Raw genomic sequence first — 15,490 nt, 5'->3', positions numbered from 1 at the left:
ATTCGCTAAATTTGGCTGGAAGTTTTGTCACGAGATCTATACAACCATATAGCTTTCCCAATCAACATATCGGAAAATTTGATAAAAATAAAGGTTATTCAATCCCCGAGGCGACAGTATTAAGTGTTCTAAATAATTTTAAAGGATTGTACCTTAAATACGGCATTGCATTACTGGAGGTCGCTGCAAATCTTGGTTTCTTGTTGATGACGTCTATTGCACTAACGAAAAAGTAGTCGAATGTTGTAGGGTGGTATATTTAGGTGAATCCCTGGCAATAAGAAGGAGAAAAAAGTACCTCGGTAATTGGTCTGAACATTATCGTTATTGTATTAATATTATAACTCCAGAAACCTCGACTTTTTATTTTGTAGCTAAACTTATAATAAGGGGGTTTCCTCTAAACTAAAAAAATAGCATACAAGAATCAGGAGCATAAATAAATATTGTGTTATTGTTTTTCTTTTCCTCATATAGGAATTAGGCAGTTACCCACGCTGCTTCTTTTGGAAACCAACATCGACCTCATACCCTTGTATTGGGGGATAAATTGCAATGTTCCCTGTAATAAATTGCATCGAATATATGGAAGACTTTCAGACGTGAAAGTATGACAAGCGCGTTAAGTTACCTCTTGTTCATGCCTCACTTGATGTGCTAAAGTTTCAAAATGATGTGAACTTTGACGGCGCTAAAAAGAATAGACGAAAACTCAATTTGTATTTACAGTTCCAGGCCCGGTGGGGAACCTTCGCGTTTGCGCTTTCCCCAACAACACTGCTGTGCTGACCTGGCTGCCTCCCGAGATCAAAAGAGGTGCTCTCGAAGGGTTCGTCGTGATGTACAATTCTAGCAAGGTTAGCCTTCCTTCTAAACTACAGCTTCCATCACACAAATTGAGCGCACTTTAAAGGGACACTGACGATAGTGTAAAAAAAGTGTTTGTATTGTAGTGTTGTGATTGCTAGTAGGAACAATGAGAAATTACAATCTTGAACGTGATGACGAAACCTGGAAGCATAGATTGTGCTGAGCGCAAGCTACCAGCTCACAGAATAACCTTACAGAAATTGACGTCACGTGCCTTGAGGTAAAATGACGAGGTTATGTCACGTTCATATCCCGCTAAATGTAGCGAGGTATTTGATATCGCGCGACTTCAGGTCAGAGGACGTGATCGCGTGGCCTAAATTACGTCACCGAATTTAGCCGAAAAATTAACATCACCTGACTTAAGGCCATGGCGTGGTCACGTGATGTCTATTTACCCTTAAATTTAGCGGGGAAATGGACGTGAGGGTTCGTCGTCACGCTTTTCGCATTAAATTGTACTGACAAAGCACATTGTGTTAAAGCGCCCCGGGAACGAGCAAATCTTTTAAGTATGCTTTATTTAAGACAACTAAAGACTGGGAAGAATAGTGTAACTTATTCTACAGTAGTGGTAGCCGAAGTTAAAAATCAGCGTGAACAAACTCCATGGCAGTTTTTTATTCGTCGTTTCTTCTAAACAAGGCCTGGTGTATCGAATACACTTGCGAAATAAGGTTCGCACAGTTCATGCACGCGGGTCTGCGTTTTCATTCACGCAAAGCACGCGTAAACCCAGCTTCTGTGCGCTACCAAAGGAGCCTATGCATACGACTCAGCCGAAAACTAGCAAGCGTATAAGCGAGCTGTAAAGGTAAACCATGATCACTTATACCCGAAAGTTGCAGTAAGAAAAGTGAAAAATCAACAGTTGAAGAGACAAAAAAGTAAAAAGTTAGAAATACGAGGGTACGCCTGATGTTTTCAGAGTGCATCCTCAAGCGTTGATGTTTGCCTATACCTACAACAGTCTCAGGTACAGTTCATCGTGGTGCACCTTTTCAGCTTTCGATCTGCTAAAGTGGGAAGAGGCGGGAGGGAGCTTCCCCTAAGCTCCTAACCTGCTACCGATTATAGCTAATGTAGAGCAGCACGGACTACCGGCTTACGCAGAGGTTGACCGGAAAGCGGAGTGTCTGCTTCATGCAAAAGTGTTTGATGGCCTTGGTAGCCGCATAATTGAATTTCGTCACGGCTTGGACAACGCCCCCTAAATACAGGGTAACAGGGCCTCGTCAGGCAGACCAAATTTGCCTATCGTCTCGCTAACCTACTTCTTGTGCCTGAATAAAAAGATATAGCCCGGCCGTAGTGCTCAATTCTCTAGGTCATCTTCCGGGGCCAGCCTGTGTCTCAAATCGTGCAAGAGTGCTGCGTCAACTTTAAGCTAGTACTCGTGTTCTCACCAACGTTACTAGATTACCTCAGTTGTGGAACTCCCGCGAAAACGGGTTCTCTCTCCACCCCCCCCCCCCCCCCCCACCCGCCGCATTCACTTCAGTTCGCCTCCCTAAAACCCCTGTATACGAAAAAGTAGCGACATCCTTTGAAGAATGCCGCCTGCTATCTTGGAGCGATCCAGTCGGCGCTACCCTCAACACGCGAGCGCGAAAGAGCAAAATATAACAATAAGAGTGTGCATGAGGCACAAGGAGGGAGAAGGAATGCCTATGCTGTCGGAGTGCAGTGCATGCTATGAGCTCATGTCGCCAATCAAATAACGCCGACTGTGTAACGTCACGGCTTTCATCGTCTTTCTTTGAGCACATCCTTCGAGGCTGGTAGACCGTGACAGTGCGTTTTTGAGCCTGTGTTTATGTATTTTGCGTGTCTTTCAGGCCTTTGACCGTTCTCTGACTCAAGTAAAGGAAGGCCGTCTGATATCTTGGAGCGATCCAGGTGGCGCTACAATCGACGCGTGGGTGTAAAAGAGCAAAACACAAAGATAAAAGTAGTGCGCGTCAGAGGAGGAGGGAGAAGATGTCGCTACCTTTCTTATTCAGGGACATTACGCCTCCCGTCTTTGAAGCGCCATCTAGATTTTCATTTGAAAACTGTTTATTTCATAGACTAGGGTAGAACGCCATCTGAACGCTGCGCTCCGAACCGTATGTATTCCATGCGATACACTGCAAGCTTCTATAGCAGTCGTTCGGCGCGTCGAACAACAGTCGGCGAGCCGTGGTGAGAGAGTGGAAGTTCTGCTCGTGCAAGAAGCGTCCATGGGCAGTTCCGTAACTGAACTAATCTAAAAACGTTGGTTCTCACTGATTATGTACGAGTTCCCGTAGAACGCTGGTGCAGCACTCCTGTCCAGTGCGTGCACAGCGCCGGCGTCCGGTAGATTGTGTCGAAAATTCAGCACTAGGGCGTTGTTTTTTGTTTTGTACGTGTTGGCTATATTCTGTTTGGCGCTTAGCTGACAGGGTTAGCCGAAGCCATTCGCTCTTTGTCGATCCTTTGCTGCGTGATCATGCTCTAGTCCGTACCCACGAGCAGAAAGCGGGGTGAGGTGATGAAAGGGAGGCGGTTGATTGGTCCGGCGGGTGCGCAGTCCCTGCTGCCCAGCCAGCTTAGGGGTGAACGGAGTATAGGAGAACCGGGGCACTCCCGATAGCAAGCTCGTTTCATAACTTTTTTGTGTTTATACTTGTGCGTAGTCCCAAACTGTTGGATGTCCGTTCAATAGAACTCTTTCGAAAGTCACGTGCCGATTATTAAAAGGCCGGAAGCACTGTACAATGGCGGAACAACGGACACCGTAAAACGTGCGAATCATCCCCTGAGACAGCGAGCGTCCGAGTGCAAACAGCGATAGGAGCCGACTACTCAATCAAACAGTCTCTGAAGTGAAACGTCACTGTCCTCATGGCATTTTTCTTTTGATCTTGTTTTCTCTTTGAACGCAATCAAACGCATTAACTGCGCCGTGAAGCCGCTGCTTTTGTCCGCCATTGTGTAGGGTTTCAGCAGCTGCCAAGAGAGGGCGGTCTTTCGAAAGGCATATGTAGCGAATGATGTCTCTGCATAAAAAAAAAAGACAATATGACTTATTTTTTGAAGTGCACCTTTTTATGCGGTTGGCGCGTTTCTTTCATCCAGCCGGACAAGCCCACAAGGCTCAACGTCATTGCGAACGACCTACGTCAGGGTGATAGAACGCAATGCGAGGGAGAGCCCCTCACCTGTACTTTGTGGTTAGAGAATCTGCCGGCCGAGTACGAGTACGTCTTCGACGTGCGAGGCAAGAACGCCGAAATCGATCAGCTGGGAGAAGCTACCGGTGCCAAGGTCATCGTGCCTCCTGGGGGTAAGGGGCCACTCCGGGGGAAAAAATCTCAAACTACACTCTAAACGATTATAATATGAAGTACTTTACTGTGCTCCGTTTTACTTCGAGGCCCACCGCAGCAGAAGCTACGTTCGATGGAACCACTCTACCAGCCCCCAAAGTGCACCTACACACAGCTTGTTTTCTCCTACGCGTTTGCTACCACCGGACAGGCACATACCAAGGGGGGGGGGGGGGCAATAGGGCCCGCCCCCCCCCCCCGAAATCTTTCATTTTACTGGAACCTCCTCTCCCCCCTCCCCTCCATACAGCATTTTGTCGTGGGTGCCCCCCCCCCCCCCCCGAAACAAAATCCTGGCTACGTGCCTGCCATCGGACAAACCAATCACTTAATGAAAAAAACGGATGATCGTGGTGCATGCACTGAGCGTGATTGGATTAATCGATGGCTGCAAACGCCCACTGCTTTAGACTTTATCGGATCGTAGCCTTCACAGCGGTCGGTATTGGAGGGAAGCTGAAGCATTTCTAAAAAAATCTGACTTTGGAGCGGACACCTGTGCGGAGAACAAGTGGTCTGCTTCTTGCGCAGGAGCTGCGGGGGCGTCAGAAAGACGCAGAACTCTGATTGGCTCTGACTGAAGGATAGTGGGTAGACCTCAAAACAAGCGGCCCTTGAGGTCTACCTACTATCCTCAATCAGAGCTCGGCGTTCTGACGTCACCATAACCTCGGCAAAAGAAGCGACGAACTTGTACTCCGCATAGCTTTTTGTCCTGTGAATTCAGTTGTACCACTTTTCTTGGATAAAAGTAAACTTAATCCACATTCACTTTGAAAAATACGCGCAGCGATTGTCGCAATGCATGCGGTGATCATCGTTGCCACCAGTTAGTTATCTGTCCAGACTGTTGTGACGTCATCGTCGACATTCCCGAACCAGCTTAGCGGCGAGTGATTGTCGTCTGTCTCCGCTCAGGACGTCACTTTTGCTCGTTTTTCTGTCTGCTCTCGCGCTTTCCGGCCCACGGAGCGCCGGAACGGGTGGGTCTACGTCGAAATTTTAATCGGCTCTTACAAATAAGAATGAAAGAAAACTTCTTAAGGTGCCTAAATGCAACTTTTACTGTTTGTTCAAATTCAAGAAACTCTTCAGTTGCCCTTTAAAGTGAAATGGTGCAATGGAGAATATCAGAGCCGTATATGTACAAATTTTGGCCATCGGTCGGGAAAAATAGGAGACAAATGAGGAGGCGCCATTGGCCGAAATTGGGCTGGCTGTGTTCCAGGGCGTCTTCACAAATTCGAATGTGGCCAACCAGAAGCCGGTAAAAATATTCCGGCGGTGGTCGCGAGAAAAAAACTCAATAACTGCGTCGGAGTAACTTTCGGTGACTTAAGATATGGTGCACGGGATGTATAAATCACGGGCATCCAAAATAATGGTGAAAGAGTGCGACCAGCGAAACGATCATCATAATTCGTACGCCAAGCACCGAGGGCCGTGTATCTGCCGTCCGAGTGGTCACACTCTGTCCTAGCAAAACAGAGTTGAGCGGCGCATTCGTTTCTTGCATCTTTCTGCATGATCATGATCGAAACATCATGTGCACCCTGTTTCCTACCATGAAGGGTTACTACACTTCAATCTTACGCTCTTACTAAAACCATATACCATCATATACCTATGATTAAAGCAGTTTCTCGCTACCACCGCTAAGGTATTCTTTTCGGCTTCTAATTGGTCAAAAGGGCATGTCAAGCCAACTTACGGCGTCTGGTGCACGCCCTGGCCCCGCCCGCACCTCCCATTGACCAAATCCTCTTTATACAGGGCTCTGGAGAATATGTTTCGCTCTAGTCATTTCCATCAGACAGCGCGCCTACCGCGCCGGATCCTACCCTAGTGATTAGAGAACCTCGCACCCGAGTGAAAGCACGCGCATCGCATCGCGCTGTTACACAGTCGCGCGGAATAGAGGAAGAGAACTGCCGCCGGCACATCTACATACGATGTTTCCCGAGTCAGAAGAGACGGCTGTTTAGACTGGTGTACACCCACTATGATTAATGGTGGCCGCCACTCCTATAAAAAAAATAAATAAAAGAAACACTGGAGCTGCTGTGCATCCAGCTGTTCAAATTATGCAAAACTTGCCTGCGCCAGGGCCACTTGATTTTCGTGGACATGTATTTCGCCAATTAAGTATTTAATAATATCCTTGTGCGAATTTATTGAGCTAGACAAATAATTCAGAGCATGGCAAGACTCCGAAAGGTAATGGTCAGATAAACCGGGAATTGAAGTGCCCGGCATCCACCCATTAGAAAACCTAATAAAAAAGCATATTTTTTTATTTTTATGGCGAGACATTAATGATGGATACTGTAATGCAACATGAACAGACGAGAGAAATTTATACAGTAGACTCTGCAGATATTTAGAAAGCTTAAGTAATCATTCGTTGCAGTTCCGCTCGGGTTTGCATACGGCTGCTTTCCTACATATGTATTTTATATGTATATATTTTACGAAATTGAATTGTGTAAATGTAGAATGAATCATCCTATAAAGCATCAATTTAGTGCTAAACACGCGCGTTAATTTATTATACAAAAAAAGGAGGCAAAAATATAATCCGAAAAGGTAAACGTTTGATATAACCAGATTTTTATGCAACGGATTACTTTTACTTTGTTACTTCCTTGGTCATGGACTGAGAACTATGCTGACGTTAATAAACGGAGAGAAGTAACACATTTTAGTTACTTTTGATTGAGTAAAGAGTTATAGGGAGTAAAAAGTTATAGTGAGAAACTTGTGCTGCATCAGTGTTTTTGGTCACTCTTTCACGTGTTAATATCATAATCAAGAAGATAAAAAAAATGAAATCGCAAGCGAATTTCATCTTATTGTTCCTAAGGGTTGCCCTTCCTAAGCAACAACTCAAATCAACATGAAGTTTTCATAGACTTCCGCGCTATTTATTTTAAATTTTGTATCTCCTCAATATTTTACACTTTTCATTAATTCGGAGATGCAAGGGTAAAAGAAAAAGAATGATGAGCGTTTCCTTAACCTCTTTTAGATCCGCCAAGGCCCAAAAACTTATCCATGATAATGGGAAAGCTGGACGCTCCTGACCCCCAGACACAGCACGCATTTGCCATTTCACGCAAGATGTTCGATGACAGCAACGGAGACATTATTGAGTACACGGTAGTGCTGGGATCGCCGGAAGGAATAGGTAAGGCAACATTCGCGGCCACATTTCCAGCTACTCGTCATAGGCTTTCATAGCTGTTTAACGTCATTTCTAATGACGAAAATAATCCCTAGGGAAGCTGAACAAGGGGGACAAAGCTCAAGCACAAATCTCCAAACACAGATAGGTGGCTGGAGCGCAACCGAAAAACCGGCCTGGTTAAGGTCTCGAATCAGGAACCTCTTCATTTCCAGTCGAGCGCTCTACCAATAGAGCTGACCGGAAGTTAAATGTCAGTAGATGAAATGGGTTTTATCAGCTGCCACAAGTCTAACACCAACAAGGATGAACGGCCTGTATTATAAGGTTATAATGAAAATACAAGTAACGCAAAGGTGCAAGCGAGGTGGACAAGAATGACGAAAATAGTCCATATAGAAGTGTTTGAACATTTGTGTCCGTCCTTTGTACACCTTGTTCCCCTCCTCCAGGGATTATTTTCGTCATTTTTGTCCAGCTCGCTTGCACCTTTGCTTTAATTGATTTTTAATAATTTTTAATCTTTCATACATCAGTATAATGAGTGGGACAGTGCTGCGAAAGTTAGTTCATGTTTCAACAATATATTATATGGAGGTAGTTTTTTTTTATATAAGTGCATTCAAAGACGAGGTCGGTAGAGAAGAAAAAAACAAACTGTTTGCTTTGTTTTCATCTTAATGAACACTGGAACGATTATTTATGTAACTACAAAGTCAAATAATTGTTGTCGACCGTACAGGTAGTGCCTACCTCTAATCTGACTATTTACCGTTCGATAATGATGCCGCCGAAGGATGACGTGTCTAGCGGAGCTCTGCCGAAGGACGTGTGCGGCTCTTGTGCTGCACGCTTCTACTCGAAGCAGCAATTCCTTGTGTGTTCGGCAGGCTGCAGCCGAAAATTCCACTGTAAGTGCCTCAACGTGGGGCTCGTGGAGTACAACACGTATATGGAAACCGGGACAAGCACTTTTAAGTGCTCTGGCTGCACTCGGTGTTGCAGCTTGTCGCCAAAAGCTGCTCGCGCTTCAACGTCCGTCGACAACAAAAACTTGAACGTCATGGACGGTGAGTCGGCTTCTGCGCAAGAGAGCCTACCTTTTCCTGCAAGTTTCATGCGTGTCTTGGAAACTTTGAGCGGCAAACTGGACATACTGACGGCGGAATTCCAGTGCCTCCGCGCTGAGAACAGAAGTCTTCGTTCTGAAGTTCTGCAACTCCGCAAGAACGTCTTGGACAGAATCCGTCTAATTCCTTCATCGCGGCCGCTATACGCTACTGTCACTGGACTGCCGCCAGCTACGCCTACACCTGTACCCAACAGCCCTCCTCGGTCAGCATGGCTGCCCCAGAACGTGCAACATCAACCCTCGTCCACCCTCTGTCAAGAAAAGCACCCTGGCCAAACGACTTCACATCCAGACGAAGTGAGTGCTGTTGAACGTGATTTCCCAATGCAGAACTTTGGTTTGAATGGACTACAATCAGCGAATACGGTGGATGACGGTTTCGTCCCTGTCAAGTCTCGGCGACATGTGAAACCTTCGTCGGGCACCGCTAAACCTGATAAGGTAAATGCTGCGCCACCGCCCGTACGCCATATTGCCGCGCGCGCTGGCCAAGTAGGCAGCGCGCGAGTGGCCTAATGGTTATCGCGTCTGCCTCCCACGCGAAAAGCTAGGGTTCGAACCCTGGGAGCGACGTGTCTTTTGTTTATCCCTGTATTTTAGTGTTCTGGAGAATTCGAGAATCATGTTGCTTGTTCCAGGCCCGAATGTTCTACGCGTCGAAGTTTATACGCCGATTATTCCAGAAGTCCACGCATGTAACATAAGGGGCTCCGCGTGGCGAGCCGCAGTCAGTTTTCGCCCCAGCGTTCGTCTCCGCTGCTACGCCGACTTCGACGCCCGCGACGCTCTGTTATTATCTTTTGTACCTTTTTTTATTTTTGGCACAAGTTCGCCACATTAAACGTTTATTCCTTCCTGTTTATTTCTTGTTTATTGGTCACTACCCGTGACATTTTGGTGGAGGTGCGGGGTACCGCATGCCCGTGCAGCGTTCCCCTCCCAGGGTCCTCAGTGCAAGCCCGATTCCAAGCCCGGTGAGAAGACCACTCAACGCGGAACCTGAAACTCGGACCAGTCGCCGTACCCAAGGTCTACACCCGGAATACGGACTTCTGCCACCCCGGACCAGGCAGCCAACGAGGCCGACGATGGACAACCAGTCGTCGCAGAACCCGTCCACCGCCGCCGTCGTATACCTTCCCGTCGCACCCCGAACTCCGACGCCATTCCACGGGGAGGTCCTCGAGGACGTCGAAGATTGGCTGCAACATTACGAACGAGTTGCTCGCCATAACACATGGACTTCGGAGCAGTGCCTTCAGAACGTCTACTTCGCTCTGGAAGGCACGGCACGCACCTGGTTCGAGAACCACGAAGCGTCGATTTCGTCGTGGGAAGAATTCCAGGCCGAGCTGCGACGCACCTTTGCCAACCAGCACCGACGCCAGCGTGCCGAAGAACTCCTGCGAGCGAGAACCCAAGGGCCGACCGAAAGCGTCACGAGCTTCGTCGAAGACGTTCTCCACATGATGAATCGGGCCGACCCAAACGCTCCCGAAGAGAAAAAGCTCCGGGTCTTGATGCGCGGCGTCAAGGAAAACATTTTCGGAGGCCTTGTTCGGAGCCCGCCTACCACCGTCGAAGGTTTCATCACAGAGGCCACCAACATCGAACGTGCCCTTCAAGCACGCGCCGCCCACTATCACCGAGTCCCCGGCGTCGCTGACTTTTCATCTTCCGGCTACAACCCCACGGACATCCGCGAGATAATCCGGGACGTCGTGCGGGAGGAAATCAGGAAGCTGCTACCTGCTGCCACAAGCCCGGCTACGCCCTCAGTCGCTGAATTTCCGGGAAGAACTTCAGCAGGCGCTGCAGCCAGAAGTTCTCGCCAGCGCCGCTCCTGAACCACCGAAGCTGAGCTACGCCGCAGCTACCCGACGACCGCCGCCCCCTGCTCACCCGTATACGGCGCCACCTCGACATGAACCTCTAGCGCCGCAGTATTCACGACGCCATGAAGATCGGGCGTACGTCCGCCCAGAACAAGCTGCTCCACGAAAGACCGACGTGTGGAGAACGGCCGATCGACGCCCGTTGTGTTACCACTGCGGTGAAGCGGGCCACATTTACCGTCGATGCCCCTACCGACAACTGGGGCTCCGCGGGTTCCACCCGAACGACCCGCGCCCAAGGTACGACGAACGCCCTCGTGGCATCGAGGAGTACCTCCGACGTTCGCCATCTTCAACGCCGCTCCGCCGTGAGTCCCGCTCACCGTCGCCCAGACGTTCAGCGTCTCCAGCGCCACGACCCCGCCGAGAGAGCCTGTCGCCCTTGCGTCGCCGGGAAAACTAAGTGCGGCAACGCCTGGAGGTGGAGTTGCCGAAGACGACCCGAGTAAAGAGCCTCCAAGAACGCCGGAGCGCTCCCACTCTCCCGACGACACGCATCGCTACGACGCCCCTGCAACGGTGTCCAACAACCTAAACGTCGTCATCGACGGCCACGACGCATCGGCACTCGTGTACACCGGAGCAGACTACTCAGTCTTGAGTGGGAGGCTCTCCCGCCGCCTTCGAAAAGTCATGACGCCGTGGGAAGGACCCCAAATACGAACCGCCGGAGGACATCTCATCACACCAGTCGGGAGATGCACTGCTCGCGTCGAGATCCACGGTGAGACGTGCCCTGTGAAGTTCGTCGTTCTGCAGGACTGTTCGAGGGACGTTATCCTCGGAATGGACTTCCTCGGCGAGTATGGCGCCGTCATCGACCTCAGAGCAAACCGGCTAACTCTGCGAAAACCGGTTTCACCACCGAAGGAACCTAAAGCGACGTCATCCGCGGTCCGAGTCCTCGCAAGTCACGTAAACTTACCGCCGCGGTCGAGTGTTTTCGTACCTGTCGGGATCACCGAAGCTTTCTGCGGCGAAGTTCTGCTCGAGGGGAGCCTCCAGATGCTTCTAGGAAGAGGAATAGGCGTCGCAAGAGGAGTAGCTGAACTTCAGGATGGCCGCACTGTGATCCTCATGACGAACTTCCAAAGCGAAGCGCAACACCTCACGAAAGGGGCAGCCGTTGGCCACGTCGAGGAACTCCGAAGCTCCGCGGAAATCGCCGCCATTGCTGACGAATCCTCGCCACCTCAGCAAGACAGTACGTCGCCAGCGCAGCTCGACATTGACCCTAAGCTTCCGGACCCGAAACGACGTCAGCTGTTTAACCTTCTCGCCGAATACCGCGACTGCTTTGCGACGTCGTCGAAGGTGCGCCAAACCGCCGTTGCGAAGCACCGCATCGTTACCGAGGACGACGCGCGCCCTGTGCACCGATCTCCATACAGAGTCCCCGTCAAAGAAAGGCGGGTGATCCAGGAGCAAGTTCAAGAGATGCTGAACGACGACACAATTCAACCCTCAAGCAGTCCTTGGGCCTCCCCAGTCGTACTGGTTAAGAAAAAAGACGGGACGCTTAGGTTCTGCGTGGACTACCGGCAGCTGAACGCAGTGACGAAGAAAGACGTCTATCCACTCCCCCGCATCGACGACACGTTAGTCCGGCTGCGCCATTCTCGATACTTTTCATCGATGGACCTGAAGAGCGGCTACTGGCAGATCGAAGTCGACTAACGGGACCGAGAGAAGACAGCCTTCGTCACACCGGATGGGCTGTACGAGTTTAAGGTGATGCCCTTCGGGCTATGCACGGCGCCAGCAACTTTCCAGCGTGTCATGGACACCGTACTGGCAGGACTGAAGTGGCAGAGCTGTCTTGTCTACCTCGACGACGTCGTAGTGTTTTCCGGCGACTTCGACGAGCACTTGCGACGACTCCGAGCTGTTCTCCAAGCTATACGGACCGCCGGACTCACTCTCAAGCCGTCAAAGTGTCGGTTCGCCTATGACGAACTGAAGTTCCTAGGTCACGTGGTTAGTAACGAAGGCATTCGTCCAGACCCAGAGAAGACTCGCGCCGTCGCAGCATTTCCAGTGCCAAGAGACAAGAAGGCCGTGCGAAGGTTCCTTGGGCTATGTGCCTACTATCGGCGCTTCGTTCGAGATTTCGCAAGGATTTCCGCACCGCTCACAAGCCTCACGAAGGACGCCGAGAAGTTCGAATGGGCCGAGGAGCAGCAGCAGGCATTCGACGAGCTGAAGCGACGACTGCAGGTGCCTCCTGTTCTTGGACATTTAGACCAGGATGCGGAAACCGAGATTCACACGGACGCAAGTAACGCAGGACTTGGCGCGGTACTGGTTCAAGTACAAGAAGGCACCGAGCGAGTCATCGCCTACGCAAGTCGGACATTGTCCAAGGCGGAGCGAAATTACTCCACGACTGAAAAAGAATGCCTTGCGGTCGACTGGGCGATCACGAAGTTTCGTCCGTACTTATACGGAAGCCCGTTCCGCGTAGTCACGGACCACCATTCGCTCTGCTGGCTTGCGAACATCAAGGACCCGTCAGGACGCCTTGCGCGATGAAGTCTCCGACTACAAGAGTTCAACATGGCCGTAGTCTACAAGTCAGGCCGCAAGCACAGCGACGCCGACTGCCTGTCCAGAGCTCCCGTCGAAACACCTTCCGACAGCAGCGACGGCGATGACGACGAGTGTTTTCTAGGCGCAGTGAACAGCGACGACATGGCCCGACGTCAACGAGACGATCCTGAGCTGCGCGCACTAATAGAGCACCTAGAAGGGCGTGGGAGTGCCATACCACGTGTTTTCTCACGAGCCCTGCCGACCTTCGCCATTAGACAAGGAGTTCTCTACAAAGAGAACTTCGGCAACAACAACTCGACGTGGCTGCTGGTAATCCCAGCCGACCTTCGAGAGGAGATCCTCCAAGTCTACCACGACGACCCGACGTCCGGACACCTTGGTTACAGCCGGACACTGGCCCGTATTCGTGAAAAGTATTACTGGCCCAAGCTCCCCAAGACCGTCCACTTATACACACGATCATGCCATGAATGCCAGCGACGAAAGAAACCTCCAACGAAGCCGTCGGGACTCTTGCAGTCAATTCCTCCGCCAACGGCACCCTTCCAGCAGATCGGAATGGATCTACTTGGCCCTTTTCCGCCGTCGACGTCGGGAAATCGCTGGATCATCGTCGCCACAGATTATCTCACGCGGTACGCCGAAACGAAAGCCCTTCCTTCCGGAACTGCTGTGGAAGTTGCCAAGTTTTTCATTGAATCCATCGTCCTCCGGCACGGCGCTCCCGAAGTCCTGATCTCAGATTGTGGGTCCTCGTTCATGGCCCAGCTGACACAAGAAGTCCTTCGTCTCAGCCACACTAGCCATCGTCGCACCACGGCGTACCACCCTCAGACCAACGGGCTGACGGAAAGACTCAACAAGACCATCGCCGACATGATTTCCATGTACGTCGACGTGGAGCACAAGACATGGGACGAGGTGTTGCCGTATGTCACCTTTGCCTACAATACGGCCGTGCAAGAAACCACCGGGGTTACACCCTTTCAACTGGTTCATGGTCGCAAAGTGACGACAATGCTGGACGCAATGTTACCCCACGAACCGGCTGTCGACGGAAGCGACGACGCCCAGGTGGTTGCCCAACGGGCAGAAGAAGTCCGTCAGCTCGCCTGACTCCGGATTCAAGCCCAACAACGTATCGACACTGGCCGCTACAACCTTCGTCGCCGGGACGTCCACTTCCAGCCCGGAGACAGGGTGTGGGTGTGGACACCGATCCGCCGCCGTGGTCTCAGCGAGAAACTCCTGAAGCCCTACTTTGGACCCTACATAGTGCTTCGTCGACTCGGTGATCTGAACTACGAGGTGATGCCCGATGGAACACGGACTTCATCACGCCGCCCTCCACGACCAGAAGTCGTTCACGTCGTGCGCATGAAGCCGTACTACGCTCGATAGGACAGTGGACCTTACGTATTCAAAGTGACTCTTTAGTTTACCGTTCTTTTTGTTTGCTTTGTTTTGTTTTGTGCTGCATCGGGGCGATGCACTTTTTAAAGGGGGGAGTAATGCCGCGCGCGCTGGCCAAGTAGGCAGCGCGCGCGTGGCCTAATGGTTATCGCGTCTGCCTCCCACGCGAAAAGCTAGGGTTCGAACCCTGGGAGCGACGTGTCTTTTGTTTATTCCTGTATTTTAGTGTTCTGGAGAATTCGAGCATCATGTTGCTTGTTCCAGGCCCGAATGTTCTACGCGTCGAAGTTTCTACGCCGATTATTCCAGAAGACCACGCATGTAACATAAGGGGCTCCGCGTGGCGAGCCGCAGTCAGTTTTCGCCCCAGCGTTCGTCTCCGCTGCTACGCCGACTTCGACGCCCGCGACGCTTTGTTATTATCTTTTGTACCTTTTTTTTTATTTTCGGCACAAGTTCGCCACATTAAACGTTTATTCCTTCCTGTTTATTTCTTGTCTATTGGACACTACCCGTGACAATATAGCGCTATTTGTGTCTAGACAAGACCCAGAAACGTCTGTGAATGATATTGAAGCTCTGATAGAGCCTTTTCTGGAGGGACGAACACCTGTCTGTTCAAAGATGAAAACTAGATTTCTTTCATACTCTTCTTTTCACTTGGCTTGTGACGAGGCAGTTTTCGCAGCGCTAAACAAACCCGAAGTCTGGCCGGAGGGTAGCATCTTCCACCAGTTTTTTGGCCGCCTTGACAGTACGCGTGTTTATAACGTGGAAACAGTAGCACCCGATAATGGCGTCAACGCTTAGCGTTTTCTACCAACACGTGAGGGGCCTTCGTACAAAGGCCGACGAGTTTATGTCTAACCTGATAACAACTAAGCTTGATATTGTCTGCATTACAGAAACATGGCTGTGCGATGGGATACCTACCTCAAACTATTTTACACCTAATTACAAAGTGTATCGAAAGGACCGAGATTATCAAACCACTGGTCAAAAACTTGGTGGTGGTGTTTTAATTGCTGCCGAGGCATCTCTTTGTTCTCATCGTCGTATCGACTTAGAATCCTATTCTGAGTGTGTACGG

At 50.3% G+C, this 15,490-nt stretch overlaps 1 protein-coding gene across 1 annotated transcript in view; it reads left to right on the top strand.

The window, feature by feature from the left end:
- Positions 1 to 15,490, top strand: part of LOC8033866 (receptor-type tyrosine-protein phosphatase H) — a 132,921-nt gene that overhangs the window by 77,545 nt on the left and 39,886 nt on the right. The window contains exons 12-14 of the mRNA XM_029993706.4: positions 730 to 857; positions 3,973 to 4,180; positions 7,252 to 7,410. Coding sequence (XP_029849566.2) covers positions 730 to 857; positions 3,973 to 4,180; positions 7,252 to 7,410 — 495 coding nt within the window. The remainder of the gene's footprint in view (positions 1 to 729; positions 858 to 3,972; positions 4,181 to 7,251; positions 7,411 to 15,490) is intronic.

This window comes from Ixodes scapularis, unplaced genomic scaffold (genome assembly GCF_016920785.2).
Source record: "Ixodes scapularis isolate PalLabHiFi unplaced genomic scaffold, ASM1692078v2 PGA_scaffold4__175_contigs__length_147842914, whole genome shotgun sequence".
In the NCBI taxonomy this organism is placed as follows: Eukaryota; Metazoa; Arthropoda; class Arachnida; order Ixodida; family Ixodidae; genus Ixodes; species Ixodes scapularis.
This window is presented reverse-complemented; position numbering and strand designations above follow the sequence as displayed.